Genomic DNA, 10,648 nt, shown 5'->3' with positions numbered 1-10,648 from the left:
AATATTTGATAAGACTAATCATGCATAAAACAGAGTGTGTCGAGTTGGTGGCACGAAAACTACAACTAATAACCAAACGTAGATTCAATTGTTGTTATTATAATAATTATTTTAATTAAAATAATTATAATTGCATAATTTAATTTGTTTGCAATGAAGAAAACAGTATTATATCATTTCACACGTTTATATAGTACAGAATAGTAGTTTTCTATTCTTGGACGCCCAATGGTCAGTGGGAAATAGACTTGTTCACCGCCGATATTGGTTACACTGTAAAGAAATAACCTCAATACTTGTTCACTAGCCAAATAACAATTCCTAACGCTGTCTCTTTTTTACGAGTGTTCTGTTAACGTAGTGTTATACTTCCATCAAGTTTCCAGTAAAGTAAGTACCCATTTTTATCCATTATAATCTGTTTGATCTTAAAAGTTTTGTTAATTCTGATGGTTTCAATCTGCACTTATACAAACAACTTTTTGTAAAATATGGTCAAAATATTTCCCCCCGAAAAATCGGCTTATGTCCAGCCGTTGTGTAAAATTTGATTCGCCGTTCTATAGAACTATCGTATTTATAGTTACAATTTAGTTAATATTCAATTTGTGTGTGTATGTATTTGTTTATTTGTGAATACAACTTATACTTACAATTGTAATCCCTGATTTTCGACTTTTAACTTCATTAACGTCGAATGAAAATCTAGGAATTCACCGGTAGTGTACCGATCTCATTCTGTTCTTCTGATTTAATTACCTATTGAAAATATAGTTTTGGGACTATTGTGCTTATTAGGAATAATTATTTTGCAAAATTGAAAATATTATGTTTTATTTTTTAATAATAAATGATTCATAGTCATTTAGTTTTATGTAGTTCAAATATTGTTTAAACTGTATTTTGCTATTTTAATTTAATTAATTATTTTATAATACTACCATCATATTGTTGAAGTTTAAGAACAAGAAACGCCTAAAAAGATACTAATTATTATTACATTAAATATTCTATTTTGTTAAATATATTGTTAAAATATATTTCAACTTAAATAAATGTTAATGTCTTTCCTTTATAATAAAGATTCCCTAAGTCTTATTAGCTTCGATTGAAATAATATTTCTACAGATCCATTCATTATTTTTCAAATTAAATTTTAATGTACTAATATTTTTTATAGATGGCTAAGGCTAAGGAAGCAGTTGCTACTTCTGCATCTTCTGATGCAAAAAAGAAGTTAAGACCAAGCAAAGTTAAGAGCTTGGCTAAATATGAAACCAAAAAGAAGGCTAGAGCAGCAGGTACCCTGAAGAAGAAGCCTAAGCAAAATTTGTTGAGTGGTACAGCTACATGGAAAGTGGTTTATAAGAGTGGAACATGGCGTTTCGTTCATAGACCAACTGAAGCTAAATTGATAGCTAAGGCTAAAGCAGAAGGAAAACCATTGGCTGAAACTCCGGTAAATATTTTGTTTGTTTAGGCATTACTTTTTAAACTAGGGTTAAAATTAGTTACAACTTAATTGTAATTTTACAGAAAAAGAAGAAGTCTATAATTGTTAAACCAATCAAAGGGGAGAAGAACGGTGAAACCCGTGAAGTACATACTGTCAAACGCAAGGCATACTACCCAACATTGAAATCGTAATTAAAAATATATTACTATCTTAGGTTAATTTTAAATTAAGTTTAATATACCAATAAGTAATCATTTAGAAAATACTTTTGTGAGTATTTTATTTTTAATATTCTGCTGTTACCACCTCACAACCCAATGCTGTTGTCGATTTCCATGTCTTATCAAATTTTCTGACTGTTGTGTTTATATCTTAGAGTGTAATCTGTTATAATGATTCACTAATGTCTTGTAAATGTGGCATTTATCGCAAATTTTTGATATTTAAGAAAAATATAATAATTAATCAATTGTTGATCTTGTGGATGTAGATGTAATACCATGTAAGTGCTAAATTTAACATATTGCTCTTTAACAAAATTGTTTATGACTTGTAGAATTAAGAAATCAATTTTTATGCATTGAGTTATGGTGTGTCTAGCTTTAAAATGTATATATGTTGGTGCTATTCTGCGTGATTCTTTGTTACTATAATGTTTTTTTTTTAATAATACAAATCACAATTTAAGTTATTGAACCAGAGTCGCAGATTATACGCATTGAAGTATTCCTGTGCTAAAGAAAGTTCATAAATCAATTTCATTTATATTTATGCACCTTTTATATATAACTATATACAAAATGGACACAAATAAGTGGTACATTATTTTTAAGCTTAGTGGTATATTCAACTTTTATTTTTATACATTTAGAAGTTTGAACCAGAGTCGCAGGTTATACGTACTAAAGTATTCTTGTGCTAAAGAAAGTTCATAAATCATATTCGTTTATATTTATGCACCTTTTTTATATAAATTTATACTAAATGGACACAAATAAGTGATACATTTATTTATTTTAATTTTGTAAATGTATTCAATTTTTGAGACTAATAGGAATGTAAGATTATGATTTTAGTTAAAAAAAATTGAACCAGAGTCGCAGGTTATACACATTGAAGTATTCCTGTGCTAAAGAAAGTTCATAAATCATATTCATTTATATTTATGCACCTTTTATATATAAATTTATACTAAATGGACACAAATAAGTGATACATTTATTTATTTAATTTTTGTAGATGTTTCCAAATTTAGGAATATAAGATAATAATTTTAGTTAAAAAAATTGAACCAGAGTCGCAGGTTATACGCATTGAAGTATCCTGTGCTAAAGAAAGTTCATAAATCATATTCATTTATATTTATGCACCTTTTATATATAACTATATACAAAATGGACACAAATAAGTGGTACATTTTTTAATTTTGATCTGAATTCATTAAATGTCTTAGATTGTAAAGTTAATGCAAAGTTGTGGGGTAGCGTGATAAAATTTAATTAATTTTGATAATGATTGTATTAAATTAATATTTAAGTGTCATTCTTTATTATATTCTTATTGTTTTAATAGTACAAAAATATTTTTATGTTTACAGACCTAAGAAACATAAGTCTCGTGGTTTATTCAAAAACCATAAACGCAATACTCGCTCATCGTTGACCCCAGGAACAATTGTTATTTTGTTGACTGGTGTTCACAAGGGTAAACGCGCAGTCTTGTTGAAAACACTTGATACTGGTTTACTTTTGATTACTGGACCATTTATTTTAAATGCCATCCCAATGAGACGTGTACATCAAGGCCATGTAATTGCTACCAAGACAAAGTTGGATATTTCCAGTGTTAAGATTCCTGAGGAGGTTGATGACAAGTACTTCAAGCGTACATTATTGAAGAAAAAGCCCAAGAAGAATGATAGCAAAAGCTTATTTGTTCAAAAACCTAAGGTATTATAGTTGAACTCAATCAATTGTTATACTATTGAAATATGATATTACTTATATATTTTTAATTTTTTTTAGACCTACCGACCAACTGAAAAAAGGAAGTCTGATCAAAAGTTAGTAGATGCACAGGTATTGAACATCATTAAGAAACACCAAGATAAGAAATCTCTTTTCTTGTACCTTTCATCTATGTTTGGCTTAAGGAATAATCAATACCCACACAGAATGCAATTTTAAATTTACTGTATGTATTGGTTATTTCTTTCTTTATGAATACATGAATATACTACTACATGTATTTTTTAATCTTTTTTTTTATTTTTTGTCATTTTTGAACCTTAATATTCCTTTCTTAGATATAAATATATTCTTCAAATGATAAAAGTATATATAATCCATTATTAATACTTTTTAATAATTTTAACAATTTTAAATTGTTTTATTCAAGGGAGATATAATTATAATTTAAGATACTGTCTTATAAGGTTTATATTTGTACTTTATAGTATTCGAGTGACCTTATCTGTAAGGTAGCTGTAGTAATAACTAGTAAAACTTTAATTAGTGATAAAGATTTTTAAAAATATATGTACTACAGATTATATCAAGTATCAATAATAGGCATTGATAATATACTATAATATTGTGCAGTTATAATTAACTAACAATAATCCGTTCTATGAGTTTGCTAAATGCCAACTAATGACTATTGACCAATTTTTTATATCATAATATATTATTTAATATCTATGTTTATGCTTTATATTATGATGTAAATTTAAAATAATATGAATAATGTGTAAAGGTATGTATTACAACTAGGTAGTATATTATACTGATATACAGTTTAAATAGATGTTAAATATTGACTACAATTTCAATATGATACAACTAAACAAGATGTAATAAAATTACTAAAATATGTAATTCGTTATTTTAATTTTCTAACAGTTTTATTCGATTGTATTCTAATTTAATTTGTGTATTATATTACAACATAAAATACTAAAGTAATTAAAAATTACTATACCTATCTAGTACATACAGACTTTCTATTTTATTAATTTGTTTATGAAACAAACTTAATCAATTCAAAATTTGTAACTATGGCAGTATTTTTTTTTTTAGAAAAGCATGCTAGTTTAAGTTAACATTAATTTCACGAACGTTTTAATACGTAAAGTATTGGATATACGTTGCACGTAGTTACAGCGTAACAGTTTAAAACAAGTCTACCATAGTGAACATACGGCATTAAATTTTAAGGTTTCCATATATTGTTGTTCTAGCGGTAAGTAACTACTATTATGTACATGTACATGTATACCATAATGTTATCTTAAGCTTACGGAACGTCATATTCTGTGACTATTCAATCGAAACCAATTCGTACGCCAGATTTAAAATGTACACGAAAATTCCATTAGGTTGTCGCCGAGAATCTCATTTTGAGTGTGAAATCATCACTTACACGATTGATTTGCGCGTGCCCTTTGTTCGTAGTATGTCATATGACAGGTGTAAATTTATAATAGGTTCTAAGTATGAAATGTGTGTACAGTAGATATTTTAATATGATGCCACTTAGTTTATTATGAAAATAGTTCTTCTGGTAATATTTGAATCGTTGAAAGTCCTATTATTTGTGTAACTTGAGTTGTCTCACAATTCCTTGAACAAACTTTTCCGGTACGTTGTGCATCCTGAAATTATATTATAATCGTTTATTTATTTAAAATATCGCGGAAATGAATACCAGCTGGTTATTAGTTAATAAAAATATCGTTTACTTGAGCTCCTCGATTTTATTGTACATCGTGTCTCGTAACATTTTTTGCCTGGAGAGTTCCTCTTGTTTCAACTTTATTCCTTCTTGAAAAAATCTTTTTCTTTCTAGTATTTTTTCCTGTTCTTTATCGTAAATCTGTTTTAATAGGTTTCTACGATGTGCTTCGATTTTCTACCGGTTTATAAACAGTTAACATATTATATTAAGATTTATAGGAGTTACCTAGTTTAAACAAATGATTAATATCCATGAATGTAGATACCTAGTGTACGGCTAAACCTAAATGTATTTTCTTTTCTTTCTTCTATTCATATACCCATGATAAATTCTAACAATCTAATTTGTCATGCATATACCTATTAGTGGTGGTTTTAGGAGGTGATAATAAAAGATAAAAATTATTGTTGAGTTATAATGTATAGCCGCGAATATAGGCATCCTATATTCAGGCACGTATACAAAAAAAAATTTTGAGGGAGAGGGGTTTACAAAATTTAGCAATATAAATTGTGCCACAACATAATAAAACAATTTTTTCCTCGTTACTCGAAATTATTTGGTGGTGGGGGGGGGGTGCACCACAAAAAACCCCCTGTATACCTACGTGCATGCCTATATTATTTTATATCTATTTATCATATTACTAAAATGTATTGATAGAGTTTACTTATTTTATATTTATTTTGTTTTAATTATTATTAATTTAAAATATTATAAACTAAAGTTATTAAACAAAATATTTGTTTAAATATAGAATTCTCTAAGTAAAATAATTATAGATCCCGACGGTGCTTAATATTTTACCGTTTCTTATATACCTCACCAATACATAATATTTACCATTTTATTTTTTTCGTCCATTTCTTTACTTTTTTTGATATCTTCTATGTTGAGTTTAGCGATTTTTTCGGTTTCATCCTTCTCTCTTTGAATTTCAAACGCATATGTTCTTCTTTGGTCTTCGATTTGTTTACGCCTTATTGCGTTTAGTTCTTCTTCTACCGCGGCTTTTTTTATAGCCTCTTCTCGCTCCTTACGGCGCCACTCACGTTCCACCTTCAATCGTAAAATATTAATGCAGTCTATTAAAGTCTATATAGATGTAAGCACTATAATAATATAGTGATATAAGAATATTGAAAATAATTACATATTATATCACCAATATTTATATTTATAACCGTGTGCAGTGTACACAAAATTATTGAAACTTACATTTTATTGCTTATATAGGAGTGTAACTTGTCTAAGCTTAAACATTATCTTTAGGATTTTGAATCAATTAGTTTTTATATTTTTTATAACCTATTTAGGCTGTAAAGTGTGAATATATTGAAGTTAAATTTATATTTAATAGTTATTTATATTTTAGTCAATACTTTTTACATTATAAGATTTTGATGTAGCTTTTCTAATCTGAAACATCTGAGCGCCGAACAGATGATCACAATATTTTCTGTCACCCGTCGTTTTTTTTACGCTTCTGTCATCTGTCATGTTGCCCAAGATTGGCGAGTTTTGACAAATTTCGACAAAACCATTTTTGATGTGTATTTGTAATTGTAAATAAAAGTAAACAAACATTACAATAATCATTGTTTGCTTACTATTATTATAATGGTAAGATTAAAGATATAGATACCTACACAGGCTACACATTTTATGCAGTACCAGTACGATGACTACGACGGACATGAACTACACCTAATTAGATTTTGCCGATTTTAGAGTATAATTCTAGTAACCCAATTTCCACTATAAAACGAGAATTTTACTGCAATATTTTCATTTTTTTATTTCAGTGATATTGTAAATACACTGAATTTTTAAAACAAAATTACTCGTCAGAAATATCCCTTTTTTATTGTGTAAATTTGGTTTTTCATCTATAAGTACCTATAACCGTATAACACATGTGTTTTTTCTTACCTGAAAATGTTTTTATATTTAATTTCGTAATTCTACAACAACCAACCATTGTACAACTCAAGATTATTGTAGTAGTAGTAGCTTATTGTTGATAGCAGTAGCTATCATTGATTTAGCTACTGTTTTTAAAATTGTTAAATTTTATTGTTAGATATCTATCTACATTATTCACAGGTTTCTATTAGAAATATAGGTAAAGTCTTATTTATACGTCTCATTTCTGGTTTTAATATTAATTTGAGCTTATACTCTCCTATGATAATTATATTACGTAGAAAAACTTTAAGTTTACAGTGGCTGCCCCAATAATTTAATCATAGTACTAGGTTAGGCAGATGCTTAACTTAGACGTACTTTATACTACTTTTTAAACCATTTTTTTAAAATTCGAGTAGTCAAAAAATGTAACGCTTTCATCGTTCTCATATATATATACATAATATATTAAAACATTTTACTTTCATCGTTATAGTCTTATAGATACTATGTTTACCTGGTCTCTCACTCTGAGCGCGTTTAGTTCATCTTTGGTTGCACGCAAATCGTATGTAGCTTGTTGACTCGCCTGTATCTTGGCAATGGACTTTTCCTTAAGTAATTTCTGCTTTTGAAACTCCCGCTCGAATGCAATTTCTCGTTCGTTTTTTTTGCGCGTGTACTCTTGTATCTGTGACAAAATTATGGGAATTTAATTTAAATCAATTAAACTTGAAATAAAATCATATTATATTTTTATTACGATGTTAGTTTTTGTAGGTTAACAACATCATTAACGGAACAGTAATTATTTTGTACGGTATGCGTTATGCGTACTTATACGTATTTATTTGTGAAATAAATATATATTGTGATCTAATATGATATGTAATATCGTATATTATTTAAAATTTTAATGGCGTTATTTATTTTATAATTTACTGCACTGGTCAGTGGTCACTGACCATATCTCAAAAGTAGCCTGAAAAATATTAAACTATATATTAGATCGGCTAATATAGTAATATGAATATGTATTGGAAAGCCACATAGATAAAATACAATGATACTAAGTTCCAAATCGTTTATTAATACATTTTTATAAATGTTTACTAAAAAAATTTTAATTTATAATAATAATAAGTAAATTTGTTTTTATAAATAAGACGTGAGCCGCAAGTTACCTCCCTTTGCTATAATGCTATATATTATGAAATGTGATTTATCTTCTTTAAATGTTATACATAAACTAAGAAGTATGAACATAATTTATTTATATTAATAGGCTTAGTTGTTAAAAAAAAACCAATTACTGACGTTTGTTACACAATTCTAAGTATTTCGCTGAAAATTTTAATCTAAGAGAATATTAAATAAATAAATTGCTGTCTACCAATCATTGATATTTACATAATATTTAGCTACAAATTTACAAGGAATGTTTATTTAATTAAGCGACTATATATGGAACGTTAAATGCACTGTTATTTGCGTATTTATATACGTTTACAGATCTCATTTCTTATTTTTATATAATTTCTACACGAAGGTACATATAATATATACTTAAAGTAAATACGAAATATACATACATGATGCACATTTAAATATATAATATTATATAGGTACTATAATAGTATATTTATATGTAGATAGTATAGCCGGTGTAGGTACTAGGTATCTAAGTGACGTTTCTTACAACTATAATAATCATTACCTGCAGCACTTCGATGTTATTCATCTCCTCTTCTAGTTTTTTCGAATCTCTTATCTGCGCGTTAAGCAACATGTACTCTTTGCGTAGTTGTGCCTGTTTTTCCATTCTCTTTTTGTAGTTTTCAGCCTCGTCGCGCCGGATTTTGTTCACCGCTTCCGCTCGAATCATTGCTTCCTGTAGACATGCATCAATAGCAGAGAGTAAGTGATTTTCTCGTTAAAAATGCAATCACTAAATACCAATTTAGTTAGTGGTTTTTAAACGGTTAAAACATGAACGTCCGCCGACATCTTTCTAAAAGCGTAGGGTAAAAAAAAATTTAAAAATAAATTACGATTTTTTTTATAAAGAAAACAACCTTAATTTATTATTTTATAATATTCTTAAGTCATAACTTATATTTTTTATTATATATATTATAAATGTTTAAAATGTATAAATTATATATTATTGCATTCGATTCTTATACATTTTATCTATTATATTATTATTTTTCTGTTTTTCAATAACAAAATAATTATTTATTTATTTTAAATTTGTCAAAAGTATAAATATTATTTCATCATAAAAGTTAGCACTATAGTTGTTAATTTTCATTCGTTTAGCTAAACTTTAGCTTTTGGCCAACAACTGCGTTGCAACTCGAGGGGTGAGTACTAATTGCTCTCAAAAATACCTTTTTTATACCTATCCCCCCAAACTACCTAGAGTCCTAGAACAAAATTCACCAGTTGCTAACAACCAAATATACCAGTTGCTCTCACATATTATACATCAAGGATGGGCAACTGAAAGTTATTAGAGGGCTAATTTTTAGAAAATTAAAATTTAGCAGGCCAGAGTATAGAGAACAAAAAAAAAGGTCATTCAAAATATGATGTATATACATAGCATAGAGTATAGAGTCTATATAAAATAATAAATAATTTAGAATTTAGAATTAAAATAAATTTATATATATAGTAATAATAATAATAGTTTGTATTTTAAAATTTAATCATAAATGTTATAATAGTAAAAACTAAATTTTTGTATAAAATACAATGTTTTTAATATGAAGCGGCTCGTGAAACTTTTAGAAAACATTATGTAGCCCGCAGCATAAAAAAGTTGAAGACCCCTAGTATAGACGATTGACTTTAAATTGTATGATGTAATTTGAAAATGTAGTGCGGGCCAGATAAAAAAGGATCGCGGGCCGCCAGTTGCCCACCCCTGTTATACATGATTATAATACCAAATACCAATCCATAAAATAGGGGAAGTAAATATGTAAATAATGATAAGATTGATAATAAAAGGATAAATACAATAATTATAAGTGACATACAATGTAATTCGTTAAAAAGGTAGAATAGTATAAAATGATAAAAAAAAATTTATATTTGCAATTGTATATATACAAAGATAATGTGTAGAAATTTTATTGTAACATAACAAAATGCAAATAATAAAATGATAGGTAAAATGTATAAAAATAATATTAATAAGTACAATAAAAATTAAAATAATAAATACCATATTTATAATTATACTTAAATGCGTCTATAATTATGTACTCTGGTAAAATATTATCTTTGTGCTAGGTGAGCTATTATTATTATTACAATTTTTATTATTTTTATATAGGTATTATGATTATTATTTACATATTTACTTTCTCTATTTTACGGATTGTTGGTATTATAATTATGTATATAATAATATGTGAGGGTAACTATAGTACATTAGTTTGAGGAATGAGGGCAACTGGTACCAGTGGTATCCAGGGGAGAGGTCACAGGGACCATGCCCTTTCTCGTTGACCGTATTTATTATTTTTTGTTTTAAAG

The 10,648-nt window shown here is 27.2% G+C and overlaps 2 protein-coding genes across 2 annotated transcripts in view; one reads left to right on the top strand and one right to left on the bottom strand.

The window, feature by feature from the left end:
- The first annotated feature begins 240 nt into the window (after positions 1–240).
- On the top strand, positions 241–3,711 carry LOC113555768 (60S ribosomal protein L6). The gene is made up of 5 exons (XM_026960297.1): positions 241–390; positions 1,181–1,459; positions 1,537–1,643; positions 3,054–3,405; positions 3,481–3,711. The coding sequence occupies exons 2-5, from the start codon at positions 1,181–1,183 to the stop codon at positions 3,640–3,642; spliced, it is 900 nt and encodes a 299-aa protein (XP_026816098.1). The 5' UTR covers positions 241–390; the 3' UTR covers positions 3,643–3,711.
- Positions 3,712–4,770: 1,059 nt separating this feature from the next.
- The window catches only part of LOC113556112 (cilia- and flagella-associated protein 45-like), a 53,130-nt gene continuing 47,252 nt past the window's right edge, over positions 4,771–10,648 (bottom strand). The window contains exons 5-9 of the mRNA XM_026960871.1: positions 8,817–8,990; positions 7,617–7,790; positions 6,035–6,250; positions 5,196–5,365; positions 4,771–5,108 (exon numbers count right to left, since the gene is read on the bottom strand). Of these exons, the coding sequence (XP_026816672.1) occupies positions 5,045–5,108; positions 5,196–5,365; positions 6,035–6,250; positions 7,617–7,790; positions 8,817–8,990 (798 nt within the window). The 3' untranslated portion in view covers positions 4,771–5,044. The remainder of the gene's footprint in view (positions 5,109–5,195; positions 5,366–6,034; positions 6,251–7,616; positions 7,791–8,816; positions 8,991–10,648) is intronic.

Source organism: Rhopalosiphum maidis, chromosome 4 (assembly GCF_003676215.2).
Source record: "Rhopalosiphum maidis isolate BTI-1 chromosome 4, ASM367621v3, whole genome shotgun sequence".
Lineage (NCBI taxonomy): Eukaryota > Metazoa > Arthropoda > Insecta > Hemiptera > Aphididae > Rhopalosiphum > Rhopalosiphum maidis.
The sequence above is the reverse complement of the archived record's forward strand: the minus strand, read 5'-3'. Positions and strand labels throughout refer to the sequence as shown.

Excerpts from the sequence above, each read along its gene's own strand:
- LOC113555768 (XM_026960297.1), top strand. The coding sequence starts at position 1,181 with ATGGCTAAGGCTAAGGAAGCAGTTGCTACTTCTGCATCTTCTGATGCA. Across the intron at positions 1,460-1,536 it reads AACCATTGGCTGAAACTCCG|AAAAAGAAGAAGTCTATAAT; the intron begins GTAAATATTTTG and ends GTAATTTTACAG. Across the intron at positions 1,644-3,053 it reads TACTACCCAACATTGAAATC|ACCTAAGAAACATAAGTCTC; the intron begins GTAATTAAAAAT and ends TTATGTTTACAG.